Genomic DNA, 23,159 nt, shown 5'->3' on the forward strand with positions numbered 1-23,159 from the left:
ATATTCTTCGTGGTGTAAAAACCATTTGAAGGTGCCATTAGAATCACACCTATTTTGCAGAAACGCATCTGTGTAATATCCTGAACATAGTGTGTGATGAACATTACTAGGGATATAGAAGACTTAAAAACGGTGATGTTTAAATGTGTGAACCCACGGTCAAGGTATGCTGGTCATAAACATTGATCACTTTATGTACTAAGGAATTGGTGACTGTAAAATATTGATATTTTATGTTGTTTCTTTTATGAAATTTTATATATGTCTTACAATTACAGCTATTACATGAGCATGTATAGTACGAGGGGCTCATGCACAAAGAGACAGCCTGTGCATTTTTATTGTTTACATCATTAAGCTAAGAAAGGAACATGCATTTAAGAATTAACCACACTTAACTAACAAATGCCAAGTTACGATTTGACTGGCTAATTACATTCAAGAATATTAAAGGTCATCATTGGCAAACTGCCTCAGTGCCAAGAATTTTAATGTTTGGTGACAGATTTGTGACTCTGACCCTCATAATTAAATTACCTAATTTTAGAATGTTTTATGGTTTTTGTTATTATTGATTGTTTGAGTTTATTTTCTTTTTCCTTGCTTGCTTTTGAAGCCACAGAATATATTATTTATTTGATCTGTTTTAATATTCATTGACTTTTTCCATAATGTAAAACCCAAAATGAGGATGATGATCGAACACTAAATCTATCACTTATATTTTTCCTAATTTAAAGTGTAAATGAAATTGTAAGTAGATAGCAAAGTCATTATGATATTACATATGAATTAACCTTCCAATTGTGAAATCTGGAAGGTTGGCTCAGCAGTTAAAAGCACACTCGGCTCTGGCATAAGACCTGGATTCAGTTTGCATCGCCCACATCAGACAGCCCAAGACTACATGTAACTCCATCTTTAGATATTCTAACATCCTCTTCTGTCCTCCACAGGTACCTACATTCACACAGTCCATATTCATATACTCAACATTCATAACATGAAAATAAAAAAATCTAAATGTGTAAATTGTTTTTGGTTAAGTCATTATAATATACAAATACCTTGTGTTTCAAGACATTTTTCAGTTTCCCTTAGATTAAATTATCCAGATCTGTATATTTTATTATTAATGTCACATTGTACTTCAGGAAACTGCCAATATTCGACCATTGGATCTTCAACATTTCCTATTTCCTTTGGCCTAATTTAACTTATGAAACTGGAACATTCAGTACATAAAGGTTTGTTGCACTGTCAGTGACTAATTTTGAGATGCTCATTTCCTGAAATACATAGCAAGCATAGGTTTTAAGTTGCTTTCTATGAGAATTAGTTTTTTTTACCCACCCTTTTTTGCCAGATTTTTTATTAGATATTTTCTTTATTTACATTTCAAGTGTTATCCCCTGTCTTAGTTTCCCTCTGAAAGTCCCCTATCCCCTTTCCCTTCACCCTGTTCTCCAACCCACCCACTCCCATTCCTGGTTGTGGCATTCCCCTGTACTGGGACATAGAGCCTTCACAAGACCAAGGGCCTCTCCTTCCATTGATAACTGACTAGGCCATCCTCTGCTACATATATAGCTAGAGCCACAAGTTCCACCATATGTTTTATTTGATTGGTGGTATAGTTCCAAGGAGCTCTGGGGGTACTGGTTAGTTCATATTAATGTTCCTCCTATGGGGCTTCAGTCCCCTTCAGTTCCCTGGATATTTCTCTAGCTCCTTCATTAGGAACCTTGTACTCCATCCAGTGGATGACTGTGAGCATCCACGTCTGTATTTCTCAGATACTCGCAGAGCATCTCAGGAGACAGCTATATCAGGATCCTGTCAGCAGGCTCTTGTTGGCCTCTGCCTAGTGTCTGGGTTTGGTGGCTGTCTATGGGGTGGTTGATAACTAAATTGTAAACATTTATATATGGATATGTCATTTTTATGGCACGTGGGGGTAAACCCATGGCTTCATGCATACCAAGCAATGCTTTATAGGAATCTGAACCCCAAGTCCTATGTGACTATGTGATAAAGTAGATTGTGCATAATATTCTTGTGTGAATATTTGTTCTTTCAGACATTGGTCATTTATTTCTCATAGAGCTACCAACCCTTTTCTTTTTTTTTAAGGTATTATGGTTTTTATTTTTTATTTTTTAACCATTTTATTTGTTTACATTTCAAATGATATCCTCCTTCCTGGTTTTGCCTCCAAACCCCCCCCCAACATCCCTTTCCCACCTCCCCTTTGCCTCTATGAGGTTGCTCCTCCACCCACTCACCCACTCCTGTCTCACCACTCTAACATTCCCCTATGCTAGGGCATAAAGCACCCACACAACCAAAAGCCTCCCCTCCCATTGATGCAGACAACGCCATCCTCTGATACATATATATCTGGAGTCATGGCTCCCTCCATGTATGCTCTTTGGTTGGTGTTTAGTCCTTGGGAGCTCTGGGTAGTACAGTTAGCTGATATTGTTGTTCTTGCTATGGGGTTGCAATCACCTTCAACTCTTTCAGACCTTCCCCTAGCTCTTCCATTGGTGTCCCTGGGCTCAGTCCAGTGGTTAGCTGTGTATTTGCATCTGTATTGGTCAGGTGTTGGTAGAACATCACAGGGGATAGCCATACAAGGCTCCTGTCAGCAAGTGCTTCTTGGCATTAGCAATAGTGTCTGGATTTGGTGTCTGCGGATGGAATGGATCCCTAGGTGTCTGCAGATGGGATGGAACCCTTAGGTGTCTGCAGATGGGATGGATCCCTTAGGTGGGGCAGTTTCAGGATTGCCTTTCCTTCAATCTGTTCTATTTTTTGTCCCTGTCTTTCCTTTTGACAGAAACAATTCTGGGTTAAAAATTTTAAGATGAGGGTGGGCCCGTCCCTCAACTGGGGGGCTGGGCCTATCATATGGATTTGTTTGTTTGTTTGTTTGTTTTAGAGATGTTCATACTTTATTACATCTGAATCCACCTTCAGTGGCACGTAGGCATGTGTTTCTCTTCTCTACCTCAAGCTAGGTTTCCCCCATCTTTCACACTTCTCTTTCTTAAGAGACAAGGAATAGTCAGAGACCATAAGTCTCAACTGATAAAGTCACTTGTTATTGAAGTTTGACTATCTGACTTCAGTATTCAGACCTCATATGATGGAGGCAGAGACCTGACTGCAGAGAGCCTTCATGGAAGACTAGATGTTCTATCTGTCAATCAATCAATCAATCAATCAACCTATCTATCTATCTATCATCTCTATTCTCTTAGTTTCTGTCTCTCACAAACGGTAATTTTGAAAAGGAAAATAATACTCAATTTCTGGTGGCTATTGATTTATTTTTCACCATTGAAAGCTGAATTCAGTTCCTTGCTTATGCTAAACAATCACTCTACCACTAAACCAAGCCCCCAGCCCTAAAGAATGTTTAATATATTGCTTATATATTAAATAATGTATAATTATTATTATATATTAAATAATATATAATAATATATTATATTATTATGTTATAATAATATATTCTATCTTTAAAAGTTTTTTACTATGGGGCAGTAAAGGTCATAAGAATGAAGCAAAAAATTCTCAGTGGTCTCTGATAAAATGATACAAATTAACCAAAACCCCATTTTAAACATGGTAGGCTATTAAAAAGTGAGGTCTTGATCTTTCCAAGACTTTTTACCATGAAGGAGTATTGAATTTTGTCAAATACTTTCTCAGCTTCTAATGAGATAAACATGTTTTTTTTTTCTTTGAGTTTGTTTATATAGAGGATTACATTGATGGATTTCCATATATTGAACCATCCCTGCATCCCTGGGCCAAGCCTACTTGATCATGATGGGTGATTGTTTTGATGTGTTCTTGGACTTGGTTTGCAAGAATTTTATTGAGTATTTTTGCATCAACATTCATAAGGAAAACTGGTCTGAAGTTCTTTCTTTGTTGGGTCTTTGTGTGGTTTAGATATCAGAGTAATTGTGGCTTCATAGAATAAATTAGATTGTGTTCCTTCTGTTTCTATGTATGGAATAGTTTGAAGAGAATTGGTATTACATCTTCTTTGAAGTTCTGATAGAACTCAGCACTAAACCCATCTTTTCCTGGGATATTTTTGGTTGGGAGACTTTTAATGACTGCTGCTATTTCTTTAGTGGTTATGGGACTGTTTAGATGGTTCATCTAATCCTAATTTAACTTTGGTACCTGGTATCTATATACAAAATTGCCCATTTCATTCAGATTTTACAGTTTTGTTGAGTATAGGCTTTTGTAGTAGGATCTGATGATTTTTTGAATTTCCTCTGTTTCTGTTGTTATGTCTCCTTTTTCATTTCTGATTTTATTAATTTGGATATTTTCTCTGTGCCCTGGCTAAGTTAATCTGGCTAAGGGTTTATCTATCTTGTTGATTTTCTCAAGAACCAGCTCCTGGTTTTGTTGATTATTTGTATAGTTCTTTTTATTTATACTCGGCTGATTTCATCCCAAAGGTTGATTATTTCCTGCAGTCTACTCCTCTTGGGTGTATTTGCTTCTCTTTGTTCTAGAACTTTCATGCATGCTGTCAAGCTGCTCTCTCCATTTTCTTTTTGGAGGCACTTAGAGCTATGAGTTTTCTCTTAGCATTGCTTTTGGTATGTTGTGCCTTCATTTTCATTAAATTCTTAAAAGTCCTTACTTTCTTTCTTTATTTCTTCCTTGATCAAATTATCTTTGAGTTGAGCATTTTTCAACTTCCACGTGTATGTAGTCTTTTTGGTTTTTTTGTTTCATTTTGTTTTTTGCTTTTGTTTTGTTTTTTGTTATTGAAGACCAGCCTGAGTCTGTGGTGATCTGATAGGAAGGAAGACCAAAGTGTGGATGTTTCAGTCCTTCTTAGAAAAGGGAACAAAATAAGAGGAAATACAGAGACAAAGTGTGGAACAAAGACTGAAGGAAAGACCATCAAAATACTACCCCACCTGGGGATCTATCCCATATACAGTCACCAAACCTAGACACTATTGTGGGTACCAAAAAGTGATTGCTGACAGGAGCCTGATATATCTCCTGAAAGACTATGCCAGAACCTGACGAATACAGAGAGAGACATTTGCAGCCAACCATTGAACTGAGCACAGGATCCCCAATTGAGGAGTTAGAGAACAGACTGAAGGAGTTGTAGGAGTTTGCAATCCCGTAGTAAGAACCACAGTATCAACCAACTAGACACACACCCCTGAGCTCCCAGGGACTAAACCACCAACCAAAGAGGGACCATGGCTCCAGCCACATCTGTAGCAGAGGATGGCCTTGTCCTGTGATGGCTCTGATGCCTCAGTGTAGGGAAATGCAAGGGTGGAGAGGTGTGAGCGTTTGGATAGGTGGGAGAACATCCTCATAGAGGCAGGGGGAAGGGGGAAGGGATAGGCGGTTCCCAGGGGGGAAACCGGGAAAGGGGATAACATTTAGAATTTAAATAAAGAAAATACTCTACAATGATAAAATAATAATAATAATAATAATAATAATAATAATAATAATAATAATAATAATAATAATAAAGTGAGGTCTTCTGGTCTACAATATGCTTCTCGGTGTCTCCGCTGATGATTTCTCTTGCATTGTGCCTTGTTTCTCCATAGCCATGGTTATTTCAACAACTACCTGTGAATTGGTGTCTGGAGGCACTAACTCCCTAGTACAGCTTGGAATTCAGTAGGAATTCAGTGAGAATGTTACCTATTCAGTAACATTCAAATTTACTTCTAGTAGAGACAGTGAAACTAATTAGGCATTACAAAGTACAGAGCTAGAATAGCACAGGGCTAGTCTGCAAAGTGATTACTCAGGACAATAGCCGAGTCTCACCCAAACAAGGGAATATACAATGGTCTAGTGAATAGGTGGGTTAACCATGGAAGAGTTAGAGAATCACCCTGGGACAGGTTTCTTCACTAGGCCCAAAGGAACAGCATAATCAGGCATTTACTAAGAACCCCTGGTGGTGGGCTTAACAATAGACTACTAGCATTACACCTGGCTCCATTCTAAGTGGTAAACAGCAGCCTGGTCCCCACCATCTTTTGATGTATGCATTCCCATTCCGTTTGTTTTGTGTCACTGTAACTCAGTGGATGTGTCTTGCCTGGCTTTTCTTGTTTTTTCTTCTGTATAAAAAAGTTCCTTTTTCATTTGGACATTACATTCAGATATAACACACTCTCTCCTCTCTCGTGCCTGAGTCTGTCTGTCACTCGCCAACTCTGTTGCCCATCTGCATCCAGAGACCCGTTCTGTGCACACAGGAAACCCAAAAAAGAGGTCTGTCTGTGGCAATATGTTAGTCAAGTATTTTCCTGTAGTGTGACCTATTATTATATTAATGTAAAATTACAATTATAAATCTTACAGTGGATTTTTACAAGAATTAGTAGGTTGCAATGAAGTTATATATGAATACATATTCCATTCTTTATTTGTAAGTTATGTTCTTTGTATCAAGCATATTTTACAATATATTTTTGAAAATATTGATACATACTCACACAATTTCAGAATACAACTGATTAAGGACTTGTAAAAACAGGTTTTGTTTCTTGGTGTTCTGTATAACTAATGTCGAAATAATAGCAATTTCAATAGATTTTACTACTTTGGTAATTTGAAGTTTACATGTAAAGCCAATATTATTTAGACAATCAATGTTGGTATAGAAGTTATAGTTTAAGAATAAATATATAAATCAAAATGAATTCTTAATAAGAAAAACTAGTAAACATGTAAAAGAAGATTCACTACTTTTTCTTTTAAATAAAAATTTATTTCATTTTATTTTGTGTGTATGTGTGTGTGTGTGTGAGTGTGTGTGTGTGCGTGCGCACACGCTTGCGCGTGTGCCTAAGTGTAAGTATATATACCAAATGTGTTCAGTGCTCATGGAGGTCAGAAGAGAGCATTAGATCTTCTGGAACTTGGTTTACAGATAGTTCTTAGCTGCCACGTGGTTATTGTAAACTAACCCCAGATTTTGAGCAGTGCATGCTCATGACTGCTGGGCCATTGCTTCAGCCTCTATTCATTACATTATCTGAAGCTGATAAAAATAGGAGTCTGATGTTGTACAGCAGCATAGTCAAAGCAATATGCATTTGTTTCCCACACTGCTTTTCACAATGTTCTGAGATACAAATTATCTATAAATTATAGGAAATTGTAAATCATTTAGTTTCACATTCTGAGTGGCCTTTAATTTAGACCTATACCTTGTATTATAACAAAAAAGTAAGTCATATAAGTCTTAGGATGAACCTAGAAAAAAACCAAGACTGGGCTTTCTAAGGATGTTGTTAAGGCCCTTTATATTTGATTGAGACAATAGGAAATCAAGCAATAGATAGGTACACAAATATGAAGAAATCTTAAAGAGAAGATATTTTAGAAACTATATTATTTTTGCTATATTTCACAAAGAAATATCATATCCACTCATAGATAGACCATGTATCTATGAACAGAAGATATAAGTGTTTATTACAGACATTTTTCTCTTACTGAGACATCAGGAGTACTCTGTATGATTTTGGAAACACCACTTAAAGACTTTGAAATCTTCAGTGCTATTTTCAGCATCTAAAATAAAGTGGGTTGTTAGACACAAGATACTCACAGGTTAGACAGAATGGTGTTTTCCTTCAAGGGAACTGTAGAAAATGAAGCAAGCCACTCTTCTACCCAATGACTGTAATCGGTGCATGCTGACTACCAGTGTAGTTCACATAGGTGGCCATCCACTTTAATCCTTCTTGGCTTCGCAGTGTGTGCCCTTTCTCACACTGGGACTTTATTGTCTGCATCTGCCCCACAGGCTCAAAAAATCATACAGCAGTTCTTTCTCAAAAACGACCAGCTGAATTAATTTGCTACCTTCGTGTAGCTCCATGCCTTTACAGCATTTCTTCACATATGATTCTCCTGGTTTTCCCTTTTTGTTTGCTGAGAATTCCATGCATCTATGCAATGGATTTTAAGAAAATCCAATCCCAGCCCTTCCCTTAACTCCTCTCAAATATTCCCTCCATCACTTCTCTTTCAAGATTCAGATCAAGCTGGCCAACATTTCAACACTGAGGGTGGGGACCTCGAGGAAAGTCCCATCCCAGGTGGAAAGCTTTCAACAGCTGACTCCTGGTGGGAGGAAATCTCGATTTTCTTCAGTGACTCCACCAAGGTTGAAGTTTCTGTGTCCAATAGGTGGTCCTACACCAATGCACTTCTTGTAGCATTTATTTTTAATTTGAAAATCCTATACCTCCTACAGGATAGTTCTTAGAGAACTCGCTAGTACACAATAGATGCTCAGCAAAAGTTGATGGAATGAGTAAATATGCAAACCTATACTGAACTAGAGTCTTAGTTCCTAATTCCAAATTTCCAAGGGGAAAAAAAAATGGCAGAGGGATAACTCTGGCATAACCTCTACATAAATCAGACTTTTTTCTGGTTCTCTTTCTAACTTCTATTTTTGCCTGCCCTCAAGTGGTTCACATGCCCTCTACATTATCCAAAATGTTCTTCAAATTCAGCTTCTGTGATGACCATAACAGTAAATAGCTCTTGACGAAACTTGTATTGGGCATGGTGTGTTTTGCAGCTTCCATGTGGCTAAATTACTGCAATGATATTATATGGCAATTGCTACCATTTTACCATCATAAGAATTGAGCTGCAGGGTAGAGACAACCATGGTGGTGCTTCCACACCTGGTATAGCAATTTAGTTAGGAACTCCCATAGGAAGTCATAGTGGATCTGGAGTGGGTTACCCCTTAGGCTGTGCTATCACATCTCCCTACCCAGTGTCAGGAACATCCTTATTTTCTTCCATCTCCTTTAGAAAGCCAGGTTTATGGAGGGAGAATTGACCTATGAATAATTTAAGACTTTGTTTTGAATGCTTAGAATGGAATATCAGCAAGCATGTTGATTTCTGTGGATGTAGACTAATTAGTGGCATTTGCTGCTTTGCAGAACTGCTTATCTTAAACATCTACATATATACAAACACGTTAATGAATATTCATCCTTCTAAAAACTTTGTACTAAAAGTTGCTTTTAAAAATAGGCCAAGTCATAGGAAACAAAAATAATGTGTATGTGTCAACATGTATTTTTTCTTCATTAGTAAGTAATTACAAAGAACAATTGAACCTTGCACTTTATGAAATTGTGGATTAACAGAGACGCTATCTCTCTATTCTGAGAATTTGCTGTGTAAGATTTTTATAGAAGTAAAAATATACAGAAGAAAATAAAATGCTGTACTCTTCCTAAACGAAGTTGTAGCATTATTCTTGAAGAAGGGAGATGCTGCTACTAGTTCCAACCACCTGAAGTATTTATCTTTGGGTTTTGAGTGATTTGAGCCAAGATGTATCCACATTGTAAAAGAATATACTTTATGCTATGTTAGCAACTTAATATAGATTAATCAGGTGAGTACTCTATAGAATATACTATACTGAATACTGCAGGCCTAAAAAACATCGTTAACTGTGGTCCTTTTTTGGTAAAGGAGCCAAAGTTCTAAAACCTGAAAAATATAGGAAAATGAAAAATACTATGTATAGACCTGTAGGTATCAGAGGAAATAATAGGTTATAATCACTCAGAGGTCATCATATGCTTTGTGATTGCAAAAAGTATTTCCTTAAGAAGCATCATATAGTATGACTTTGAAGAATCAGCAGAATTTCAACAGATAAGAAGTAGAAGTAACAGGGAAGGATATCAGGGCCATAAAAATAGAAACCTACACTAACCCATGATTCATCTAGCTACTTCCACAAGATACAATTATAATTCAAGATAAAAATGTCAGAATTTTTCTCAACCCCAGCTTTCTTTTTTTAAAAAAATTTTGTATTAGATATTTTCTTCATTTACATTTCAAATGCTATCCCCTTTCCTAGTTTCCTCTCCAAAAGTCCCCTATACCCTTCTCCCACCCTACTTCCCAACCCACCCACTCCTGCTTCCTGGCCCTGGCATTCTCCTGTAGTGGGACATATAACCTTCACAAAAACAAGGGCCTTTCCTCCCATTGATGACCAAAAAGGCCATCCTCTGCTATACATGCAACTAGAGACACAAGCTCTGGAGGGTACTGGTTAGTTCATATTGTTCCTTCTATAGGGTTGCAGACTCCTTTAGCTCCTTGGGTACTTTCTCTAGTTCCTTCATTGGGGGCCCTGTGTTCCATCCAATAGATGACTATGAGCATCCACTTCTATATTTGCCAGGCACTGGCATAGCCTCACAAGAGATAGCTATATCAGGGTCCTGTCAGCAAAATCTTGCTGGCATATGCAATAGTGTGTGGTTTTGGTGGTTGTTTATGGAATGGATCCCCGAGTGGGGCAGTCTCTGGGTGGTCCTTCCTTCCATCTCAGCTCCGAACTTTGTCTCTGTAACTCCTTTCATGGGTAATTTGTGTCCCATTCTAAGAGGTAACCCAATCACAAAAGAACTCGCATGATAAGCACTCACTGTTAAGTGGGCATTAGTCCAGAAACATAGAATACCCAAGATACAATTTTACAATTTGAAAAACAGATGAAACTGAAGAAGAAGGAAGACCAACCCCAGTCTTTTTTTTTTTTTTTTTTTTTTTTTTTGTCAAAGCTAGAGTATAGAGATCTGCCATGAGGAGAACAGAATGTAGCCATGTGGTTTCTGTAAAATTTGCTGGAGGGTCAAAAACATAGATACTTGACATTCAAATCCTTTGAGGCCTCCTATCAAATCAGACTTCAAGTTGTCCACTGTGTTATACTCAGTGGATAGTGTTCAGGGTTGCTCTATCTATGACAGCGCTCAGGAGAACTGTTCCAACTGGTCTGGGAACTGTTATTCACCAAATAGGAAAGATGATTCCTGTGTTGATAATAGCTTCTTAAACTGTAGACACAACTTGAGGGTCCTCTCCACACCCCATTCATAACACTTGTGTGAAATATTCTATATGAATAATGAATATCAAGAATTCCTCATCAAGTAAAAATAAAGTAAGAAGAATCACATAGGATGAAAGATTCAGTTCTAATCTACAACACCAACTTTATTAAGAGGTCTTAATCTTAAAGAGTGTAAACCTCTAAATTAAAAGAACTACTTACATACCCAACACAATGGAAGAGAAATCTGCAAGAGAAAACCATGATGAAAAGTAAGAGCCCAGTGCATGGAGTACTATCATTTAGTAACTAAGGTTACTAAGTAAGGTTGCCATCTTAACATTAGCAGTAAAGAAGATATTAACTTAAGCCAGTAAAGAGAAACAAGTGCTGCACATAATCTTATATATTTAAGTAAGACATTCCACCTGGATGTGTGCCTGTGACTCACAGCAAATAGCCAGGGTTGGGGAAGGTAGATGCGGGAGGATGCCTTTGAGCAGTGTGTGTTGAAGGTATCTGTAGAATTAAGATACTCGATGTCAGTGGCACAGACAAGCTAACACGTGCTAATTAAAACCTAATAAGAACAAACAAACAGAAAGGCCACCAACAATTGGAAAAGCATCCAAAATGGGGAAGAAAATAAAATCTTTATCATATAAATGCAACAGAAATTCTCAACATCAATATGCAGTAGTAGAAACAGAATACATTAAATCAGAACTTACAAATTTTGATTTGAAAATGATTTCACCAAACTTATTTCCATTGTTTCATTCTTAACTTTTTGTGAGCATACAAAGGAACATGTTTCCCTGGCTATCTTAGTTTTCCATTGCTGTGAAGAGACTATGACCAAGGCAACTCTTATAAAGAAAAGCACTTAATTAGAGCTGGCTTATAATTTCAGAAGTTTCATCCATTATTGCTACAGCTGGTTAAATGACAGCATGCAGACAGACACGGTGCTGGAGAAATAGCTCAGAGTTCTACATCTGTACCCACAGGCAACAGTATGAGAGAGATACTGAGCCTATCTTGGGCTTTTGAAACCTCAAAACCGATCACAAGGGATATATGTTTTTGAAAAGGCCCACTGCCTAAGCCTTTCAAATGGTGTCACTTTCTGGTGACTAAGCATTCAAATCTATGATCCTGGTTGTTTGGGGCAGGGGGACATTCTCATTCAAACTACCACACTGACCTTAATCAACAATAGAATACCTTTAAGAATTCTATGAAGTAATGTATATTAAAAACTACATGGACCACCTTGAAAACACTAAAATATGTGTCTCTACATTTTTAGCTAATTTTTTTCTAAATATGTTTATTACTTAAAAGCAATAAACTATGCATTTTCTCACAAAATCAGGTGAGACCATTATTAGATTAGGATAATTATTGATAGAATAGCTTATCTATGTTTCAATAATTGAGTTGCAAATGATTTAAAAATATGTGTGTATATAATATGTAATACCATATAATGTATACAACATATAATAATACAAACAAGCAAGATGGCAGCAATTTGCAAATCAGTAGGTGAAGGATAGGTGAATTTCTATTATCTGTTATCAGTGTACCATTTTTTTACAATTTAAAATTTTCAGCTTCTGTTCCTAAACAAAAGATAGGTTAGGGAGAAGATGGAATGTAAATGAAATTGAAGAGAGAAAAAGAATTTCTCACATATCCTCACAGTAGAAATTACTTTGGAAATATTTCAACAATAAGGTGAAATTCAGAAAAGGTGAGCCTGTTTTAAGGGAACTATGGTAAAGAGGTCATAGAAGCCAGGCATGGTGGATCAGGAAGTAGGAAGGAAGGGGCAATGACATAAAATTTAGACTCAGAATATGTGATGTACAAATAATAACATCAAATAAGGAAAAATGACGGAAGTAAGGAAACAAATAGATTTTTTTCAAACATTAAAATAAATCCTTCAGTGATAAAATACTAGTATTCTGATTAATAAAACTTTAAAAAATATATTCACTATGAAAGTGAAATTTTTTAACTTGCAATTTTCATTCTTAGTGTCCAGCACAAGCCATAAAAGATTTATAAGTCCCCAGAGGAAAGTGAAGGTATGAACTGGTAGGGTAGGGTACAAGAATATTTCAAGGAGAAAATTGCTACAGTGAAGATCTGGAGGCAAACCTGGGGAGTAGTCAGGATGAATGGATAGGGTTTAAAGTCGATGACCACAAAGGGACATAAAACCGAATCTCTCTCTCTCATAGAGTGATTGATAGCTGCAGTGTATAATTGCTAGCCTGCCTGCATGCTCCAGAATGACAGATCTCCAGGCATTCCGTCAGCATGATTTCATCAAACTTGGCACACACATTGCTTATGAGATTTCAAAACGATAGAGTTCTTCAATCACACTTTCCTTTTTCTCTGTCCTTTTATTCATTCATTCATTTATTTACTTACCTTTTCAATAATGACTACACTTTCACACCTTGAAACCTAATCACAATTAAAGGAGCCCATACTCTTAAGTTTTCTGTGTTAATAATAATGGTGGTTATCAGGAAAAAACAAAACCTTGACTAGGATTGCCACCAATACTTTACACCACTGTTGGGCTAGTATTCCTAGATACCTATAATTTATTTTTGTTGTAATTCATTTGTAATTTTGCCTATGTGTATTAGCTGTGTCTGTGTGTGTCTGTGTGTCTGTGTGTGTAAGGGGGGTGTTATGTGCACATGAGTGAAGGTACTACTGAAAGAGGATGCAAGAGCCCCTGGAACTGGTGTTACACCCAGTATACATGTTGGGACCTAAACATAGAGTCCTCTGCCAGAAGAGTTATCTCTTTGTAGCTCTTACACATGGTATTCTGAAAAAGAAGGATTAGATTAAATTTCTTAGCTGATCTTTATTATATATCAAAATTGTAAATGTATCTCACAATAGGTGTCTCTGTGTCGTTGATAGAGTGAGAGTTTATTTAACAAGTACTAAATCTTTTCTATATACTTCATATTTTATAAGTTATATACTATATGTATCTATGCAAATGTTTTCCTCATCTTCTTTCTCCTCTTCCAACTCCTCCCAGATGCACCTCCTCCTTACCCACCCAACTTCATATTCCTTCACTCTATTAAAAGAAGTACACAAAGCCACAGAAATGGGAAAGAAAAAAAACTATTTTTTAAGATTATATGGAAACTGTAAATATATTCAAATATAATCAAGCATAAAAATTAACCCAAGCTTATGGGACATAAATTCATAGAAAATATAAATAAATCAAAGCAGACTGATTAGTTAAAAAATATTGTATTTCTTCATATTTCAGGGGTATGATGATGGCTATGGGGGTGAATATGATGACCAGACCTATGAGGCTTATGAAAATAGCTACGTGACCCCAACACAAAGGTAAGGCATTTGCTGGCGAATCACATTTCCAGGTGTTATCTCTGCTCTGTTTTATAATACACATGTGAATTATAGTTACATTATATGAGGGTTTCAAGCAGTGGATTTAATCTCCATTACCGTCCTAAATTATCAAATAGCTTACTAAACCATAAGAGATAAAATATAGTAGCTCTATATCTGCAAGCAAGGAAACAATAGTGTGTAACCTGAGGAAGGGTGATTATAATACCAGTGAACTCATTAGACAGTCTTATACTTAGCTAAGCACCACTTTGTATAGAAACTATTTTATTGAACTTGTGATTTAATTAACAAAGCAGGCAGCTTTCTCAATGTGACTTTTTTTTTAAACAAACCTGTAATTTTTATTTATAAAGCAAATCACAAGGAAATGTTATTGAAAACATGAAAATAGGCAATTGAAAGAAAATCTCCTGAAATAAAAGATATTCTTCTTCTCCCTCATCTCTCTCTGTAAATTGCTCTCTTTACATTGGCCTAGAATTTGTAATGTTGATAAATTTGTACTACTTGACAGTCAGGTTTAGTGAGGTACTGCTTACAACTGATGAAATTTACCCATTTAGAACTCCCTTCGTAAGAGGTTCACAAATGTCTGCTACGGTGTAGCAAGCTCCATAAATAACACGTATGTAGAGAAATCAGCTCCAAAGTTTCTCTTTGTCATGATATTTGTTATTATCTCTTGCCCTCTTTCCTTAACACGCTATGGAATCCGCAATTTGGTTTTATAGCTGCACACTTGCCCTTTTTACAATGCCATATAAATAAACAACAGCCTTTTCTTTTTCCTTTTTAAAATTTATTAACTTATTTTATTTACAATCCAAATGTTGCCCCTCTTTCCTGGTCTTCCCTCCCAGAGTTCTTCACCCCATCCCCACTCCCCTTTGCCTCTGAATGTGTGTGCCCTCACACACCCATCTCCCTCACCCATCCACCCACCAAGCCCCCTCATGCACCAACTCCTACCTAACACTACCCCAGCATTCCCCTTCCCTGGCACATCAAGTCTCTACAGGCATATCCTCTCCCATGAGGCCAGATAAGCCAGTTCTGTGCTACATATGCACCAGGGGCTACCGACCAGCCCACATATGCTCTTTGGTTGGTGGCTTAGGCTCTGGGTGCTCTGAGGGGTCTATGTTAGTTGATAATAAGTTCACCTTGTTTCCTTTTTCATGAATATTAACATGTATTTATCATTAATGAGATTCACTGTGGCACTCCCATCAATGTTTCCTCATGTCAAGTGATGGTTCTATCTTCTTTCCTCTTTCCTTTCGCTTCCTCCACTTCTGGTCCATTTCCAAGGAGCCAATAGACCCAATAGACCCTCTACTTCCAGGGCCTTTTGTTGTTATTTCAGTTTCTACATGTATCAGAAAATAAGTACCATTTGTCTCTGACTCTGTCATATTTCACTTGATGTGATAATCTCCATTTCTATTAATTTTCATGAACGTGGCAGGACTTCATCCTTTGGAGTAAAAAAATACTCTGATATATATTTACATACATGAACATTTTCTATTACCAATTGTCCTAGTTAGGGTTACTACTCATATGATGAAACACAATAACCCAAAGCAAGTTTGGGAGGAAGGGGTTTATTTGGCTTACATTTCTGCATCACAGTCCATTACTGAAGGAAGTCAGGACAGGAACTCGTGTAAGGCTGGAACTTGGAGGCAGGAGCTGGTGCAAAGGCCATGGAGTGGAGAAAGTATGCAGCTTACTGCTTGCTCTCCTTGGCTTGCTCAATCTGCTTTGCTACAAAACCCAGGACCGTTGGTCCCACCCACAATGGACTGGGCCCTTTCCCATCAATCACCAATTTAAAAAGAAAAAATGGCTTGCTTGCCCATGTTATGGAAGTATTTTTCAGTCGAGATTCTCTCCTTACAGATGACTTTAGCTCGTGTCAAGCTGACATAAAACTATCATGTACGCCCATCTTCGGTAGATGTGCATGTAGGCAGAATCCATCACTTAATGACTGTAAATAAACCTACCCACAGTCAGCAACAGCAGGCAGGAATCACTTTCACATATTGATTTTATTTACTTTGCAGATGGACCCAGGTGAGGAATGGCTAAAATATATGGAGGCTGTGCTTTTAGATGCTGAGGATTTGGTACTCAGTTTTCTGTAATATTTTCAATTCCTTATCACCGTGCATGTGGATGTGCATGTGGTTTGCTCTACAACCTTGCTAGGATGTGTCGGTTTTTTGTTTGTCTTCTTTTTATAAAAGATTTATTTATTTATTATATGTAAGTACACTGATGCTATCTTCGGACACTCCAAAGGAGGGTGTCAGATCTCATTACAGATGGTTGTGAGCCACCATGTGGTTGCTGGGATTTGAAATCAGGACCTTCGGAAGAGCAGGCAGTGCTCTTAACCATTGAGCCATCTCTCCAGCCCCCGGATGTATAGTTTTTGTTTTTATTGTTATGTTTTTGTTTTCTTGGATAATTTTCATTTTCACTGGTAAAAAATGGACTTCCTATATAATACTGATTGTCATTTCCCTGATGGTTAAGACTATATATTTCTATCTCTATCTATCTATCTATCTATCTATCTATCTATCTATCTATCTATCTATCTATCTATCTAGTGTGTGTGTGTATGTATGTATGTATATATGAGTCATTTGTGTTTGTGCTTTTTTTGAGACGTATTTATTAAAATCATTTTTATAGTTTTCTTGAATTATTTATATTTTGACCTCTCAGTCTCATCTGGTTACTGGTTATCTGTTAAAGGAATAGCTGGCAAACATATTCTTCTAGGCTGTTGGTTGTCTCTTTCACTCTTAGGAACATATTCTTATGTAACGATGATTTTATTTGACAGAATCTTGTTTGGCATTGAATTATTTTTGTTCTGTTAAATTTAGAGTTGTACTTCAAAACTTATTGCCTGTGCTGGGATCATGAAGTGAATATCTTTTCTTTCTTCTGGGAGAGTTAGTTTCAAGTCTTACAGTAATATCCTTTCTCTTAGTGATTCTATTGTTATAAAGAGACACCATTACCATGGTAACTCCTATAAAGAAAAACATTTAATTAGGCCTGGCTTATAGTTTCAGAGGTTTAGTCCTTTATCATCATGGCAGAAAGCAAACAGACATGGTACTGGAGAAGGAGCTAAGAGTTCTACATATTGATCTGCAGACAGCACGAGAGTCCCATACAAGACCTATCTTGAGCATGAGACCTCAAAGACTATCTCCACAGTGACTCACTTCCTCCAACAAGGACACACACCTTCTAATTGTGCTACTCTCTATGGCCCAAGCATTTATACACATGAGTCTATGGGGCCATGCCTAATCAAACCAACACATCTGTAAAACATTTTGAGCTGATTTGTAAAGAAGTTAGGAAATACATATCTAGTTTCATGCTTCTCTATAAATTTCTCTAACATTTCTAATATTATTTCTGTACCTGTTGTTCTTTCTTCAGTGTATTATTTAATATATTTTAATACCCTTGTTGCAAGTAGATGTATTAAAGATGTGCTGATATATCTATATCTATATCTACCTATATATATGTTTGTGTTTGTGTGTGTATGTGTATGTGTTTGTGTCTGTGTGTGTACTGCACTCAGTCCTGCTATTCCATTGGTCTGTTTGTTGAATATATTATTTTTATAAAGTGAGAGCTCCATAAATGTATACAATGTGTTTTTATCACGTTTACTTCTTGCTTATTTCTCCAAGTCATTCTAGATTCACCATTATTTCCAAATGTCTTCCAAATTTATGGCTTCTTTTTATTTACATATTTTTATAATCCAGTGACTCCACAGTGTATGTCCCTATATTTATAGGTGTAGAATAGGGCAATGCACTGGAATGTAATCTGCCTACTAGCAAATACAGTAAATGCTCACTCCTGGGGGTCTTTGAGTTCCTCAACTGTAGGCCCTTGGCTAGATTTACAGTAGTACTAATTGTGTGTTGCCTCCTATGCAGACAGCCTATAGTTAATCAGAAAGTAGTTGTTTGCCCCCATAACATTCATGACACTATTGGAATCCTGGGTAGGTGCTGCCCTGTTGGTTATTATTGCTGCTAACATTATACACAGCAGGGTCCAACAATTGATAACTTTTCTCTACTACAGCCTAAATAGCCCCTCTCAGTGCCATGGAAACTAGAGAGCAAGGAAAAAGAACCTAGTTATTACCGTTATTTCCTTACAACTTACGAATAAAGTGTGTGATGTCTTCAGCAACATAGTCACACACACACCTCAATTACAGTGAGAAACCATAATAAATGGTCCATAATATACCCTGAATTGTTTCAGGGAACTTCAAGATACTCTTAACAGTTTGAGGGGTGGTAACCCAAATCCAGCATTAAGCTTTGCTTTTCTTAAAGAACTGGCTTAAATTGGGATTGTTTATGCCTATATAAGTTCTTTTACTAATTAAAGTAAAGAAAACAGGCACTAAGAGAATAATAATAATTCTAATCTTATAATTTGCAATAATCATAAATGTCTGTTTTGTCAAATAGTGTTCAATCATTACTAATATAAAATCTTGTGTGAGAATTCCTACATAATACAGTCATGCTGACCTACATAATGAGTTTCAAGTCAACCAGAGCTACATAGTAAGAGAGAAAAAGAGGAGAGATAAGAGACCCATTAGAAACAGAGAGACAGAGTGAGGACACTTGTTTCAACAAATCTGAATAAATACATCAATGTAAGAAGTATCATTTCATAAAACAGTATGGAGATTTTAGTTAGTATAATCTCAGTATGTACTACAGATACACAGATGAACACTAGAGGATTTATTGCCAAATGTATTAAATAGTTAGCATTACATTATTTCTATTAGAGCATCAGTGTGAAAATAAGGTAAGCTTAGCAATAGCAGTTCAGCTGGGTAAGAATGTCATCAGATAGCAGCATCCTGGGCCTATAGGAAAGCTAACCATGCCCTTCTATAGTTGCCCCTGTTGTGTATCCCCAGTACATTTTGAACTTGTTTTGATTTATGACTTCCTTGGTTCTGTAAATCTATAAAACTTCACTACGCTGCTTCCATGTTGAAACATGAAATTTGGGTTAACCTAAATCTTTGTTCCCTGGCCAGGCATGCTCAGAATGCTTCCAGATGTAGTAGCGGAGTGATAGACTGACAGTGTGGTCTGAAGAATGCCCCAGAATGTATCCCAGCACCGCAAAAGTCTGCTTAAATAAGCACTTACTTACTAAGCAAAAATGGATACACGACAGTATAGGAAGGACAATACTTAATTTTTAAATGATGATATGATATTTTCTGCTAATGATTTCTCTGAAGAGCCATTTGCAACAAAAAAAGGTGTTGATAATTAGGTGTGAAATGAAGTCCATTTTCTCAAGAATTAGTTCTGATTTTCTTTCTAAGACATGACTCCTTAACTGAACTTTTAGTGTAAGACTTTCTTTAAAATTTATTTTAAGCTTTATTATATGAAAGGAAAATCCTACAAATAAAAGACATGAAATTAACCAGACCCACCGTGAAACTCGGTGGCATCCATATAGTCAGAGCAGTCAATCAACATGGAAGGAGTAGAATTTCACAATAGCTTTTATGCTTTCACTATTGAATATATTTTATGCGTTACCAAACCAAACAAACAAGAGAGAGAGAGAGAGAGAGAGAGAGAGAGAGAGAGAGAGAGAGAGAGAGAGAGAGATTTAGAATTAGAAAAAATGATATAAGACTTGAAATAAAGGAGTGAAAGAAATAAAAAGAAATATATGAAAACATAACTCCAACATTTATAAACAATTTGAATGTTTTTGGTAGATAATGCAAATCATGTTTGTTTTGTTAAAGTCAAAATCAAAAGAAATGCTAATGTTGAATTCTGGAATCTAAATAGCAGACATATAGTCTGTCCGAAATTAAAGGGGCTCCTTTGGATGCTAGTCAGCAGATTAATATAGAGTTGTAAGAATTGTGAAGCAGAAGCCATGTGCTGCCTTACCAGGACCATTGTATTATCCTCAGCAGAAATTCCAGGGGCGTTCACAAGGTAACAGCTGTAAAGGTTCACTGGAGTTCAAAAGATGGAACAGCATAATTAGCCCCTTGTTGTTTTATAAGGCACCATGAATTCTGAAACTTTTCAAATGGATCAGAAAAAGTTCTGTACCAAACTGTGCTCAGGAGACAGCTTAATTGAATGGCATTAATGACTGCTGAGCATGATAACGGTATAAGGATCTCCAAACATCTTTTTCCCTTGATCTCTGTCTAGGGGAAAAAGTGAAAGAATAGATCTCAGAGTGATTATGCAATCTCCAAAGCACAGAACTGCTACTGCTGTTTCCACGGTGACTCACTTTTGAGAAGCCCTGGTTTTAATACCAGTTACACTATAAGTTTAACACCTTTAATTGGACCAAATAATCTTTTATGTCATTTGCCACATTTTTATCTACCCCTTGAGACATTAACATTTTCAGAGATCACCCTTCTTAAAAAAATATCACACAGTTCCATGAATATTTTGCTAACATTTCTCAATATAAAAAATCTATGTCAAAGCAAGTCATAGACATGGCAATATAAGTTTCATTTACTTAGATATAAATGCTCTTGCCACAAAGGAAAGTTAAAAGATCAGGTCTGAAGTTTTGATTTAGGTGTGAAATACTAAGATTTTATAAATTCTAAGTGTAAAAGATCCACTCATATGGTCATCTATAATGGTCACTGTATACAATGTCTGCTATGGAAGATGGATGAGAGGGTTAAGGTACTTGTAGGGAGGTGCATGCAGTATGGGGATTATTTTTCACTGGCAGATGGCCACAAGGAAGAGGTCAGTCATCTGAGAGGTCAAGATTCCTGTGACTTAACTGTTCTGTAACCCCAAACGGAAATTAAAGGGAGAGAGAGAACCCCATAGGTGAAGCCACTAGACATGAACTGACACTTTCACTTCAGAGTAGAAGGGAAGAGTTAAAGGACTGATAGATATTGAAGCATCAGTGACTTCCTCACGGTCTCTCTCTCCATGGTTCCCACCATCTTGACACTTTAGGAAGCAGGAGCTGCTAATCATCCTCCCAATAGGATTGATGCTAGAAGGACTGGGGGATTTGAGAAGACTAGTGGAGGAGACCTATCAGGACATCCAAATTTTGTAACATACTTACAATAACTAGGAATTGTAAGGATCCATATCAGCTGTTCGAAGGTTCGAACAATGACATGAAATTGTAATGGAAACAGTCAGTCATGTATTGAGGTTCTAAATGACTTTTTCTGCATGTTTGAAAACATTCATTAGTTCTTTGAAAGGTACAGTGAACGCATGAAGTGCAGAGTGGATGGATAATCACGTTGCTAGACCAACTTTTAAAAGTTCTTTGCACCTCAGTATTTATAGTGCTAAGGATGGGAGTCACCATGTTCTTGCTCAGAGACTGCTTACCGTTGGTGTTTCATCAGAGCCAATGTAGTAGCAGCTCTGTGCTTATGTCAGGAGTGTTCAGGAGTCTGTGCCCCCCCACAGCACCATGGGACAAAGCCACTGATTTCCAGTTGTAGTTAATTCCAGCAGTAAATTCAAACCCTTATGTGCTATGTCTATATAGCCTTAGACATAAAGACTGATAAATACTGCCTGAAACTTGAACTGGATCATAATTTCAACACATTTCCAATACACACCTGAAAAAAAAAAAAACAGAGGGTACATACATGCCACAAGAGTATAGGGCTTTACCTTCAGGCTTGACTGAAAAACATGAGACAAATCAAATTACTCAATTATTTTTTCAGGCTGTGAGATTCAGGTGAGCATCGCATTTAATGTTGCATTTCTGGAAATCCTAATAAACACATAGTATAAAACCCACCATACTTTAATAAGTGTTATTGTTATTATATTAGGTAGATAACTGCTTGTCCTTTTCTATTAAGTGTCAGCATTCACTGTAAACCTGTTCACCTCCACTTTAAAATTCAATTCTCTTTGCCAGCATCCATGATACTATTAAATTTTCAGGATTATTGGATTTGAGATGTTTTCCCACAGCTATTGCACAAGTTATTTGTATATTCAAACTATATAAAAAAATTTTCTGCATGAATAAAATTTAGATTTCACATTGTTTGAATGAAACCCAGTTTCTAGATGAACTTGTTACCTTTTGAATACTTATGTCAGATGTGGACCAGAGAGACACAGCATAAATATAAAGGAAATAATGAATTTTTCCAAATCAGTCACTATGTGTTTTCGATAACCATTTTTCATTCATTTAAACTTAACTTTCATGATAACTAGACTGCTTGCAAAAATGACCTGTCCACATCGCCTTACTAGGACCAGTTAGAAACTATGCTGTTCTTAGTCACATGAAGGGTTAGTCTTCCACAGAAGCCAGGTGTCCCAGTTTTAGTAAAACCTGCTCACTCTTCTATGGAGATAAAGAAATCTCACCGGGTTAATTTAGAATTAGAGTCATTCCTCAACAGGAAACTTGAGAGTGGGTGGGCATACCAAAACCCAGTGTGTTGGAAAGGATGCATCACGATGGTCAGGTGAAGTGAAAATCTTGTTTAAGAGGTAAGTGGGGAAGCTTGACATTTCAAAAAATAAAATAATGAACAAATAGAAAGAGAGAAACCTATTTAACATGTAGTGAAATGGTATGTGGAAGGAGTCAGGAATGCCACTGAATGTATGAGTGTCAACATATAAAATAAGGAGCAGCAAACACTGTGAATGAACTTGGAACC

The 23,159-nt window shown here is 36.8% G+C and overlaps 1 protein-coding gene across 4 annotated transcripts in view; it reads left to right on the top strand.

Annotated features, from left to right (window-relative positions):
• Khdrbs2 (KH RNA binding domain containing, signal transduction associated 2) overlaps positions 1–23,159 on the top strand; it is a 468,795-nt gene that overhangs the window by 394,675 nt on the left and 50,961 nt on the right. For all 4 annotated transcript variants that reach the window (XM_021198026.1, XM_029539289.1, XM_029539288.1 and 1 more), the window contains exon 7: positions 14,265–14,347. In XM_021198026.1, coding sequence (XP_021053685.1) covers positions 14,265–14,347 — 83 coding nt within the window. The remainder of the gene's footprint in view (positions 1–14,264; positions 14,348–23,159) is intronic.

The sequence above is a fragment of the Mus pahari genome, chromosome 5 (assembly GCF_900095145.1).
Source record: "Mus pahari chromosome 5, PAHARI_EIJ_v1.1, whole genome shotgun sequence".
NCBI classification, from domain to species: domain Eukaryota; kingdom Metazoa; phylum Chordata; class Mammalia; order Rodentia; family Muridae; genus Mus; species Mus pahari.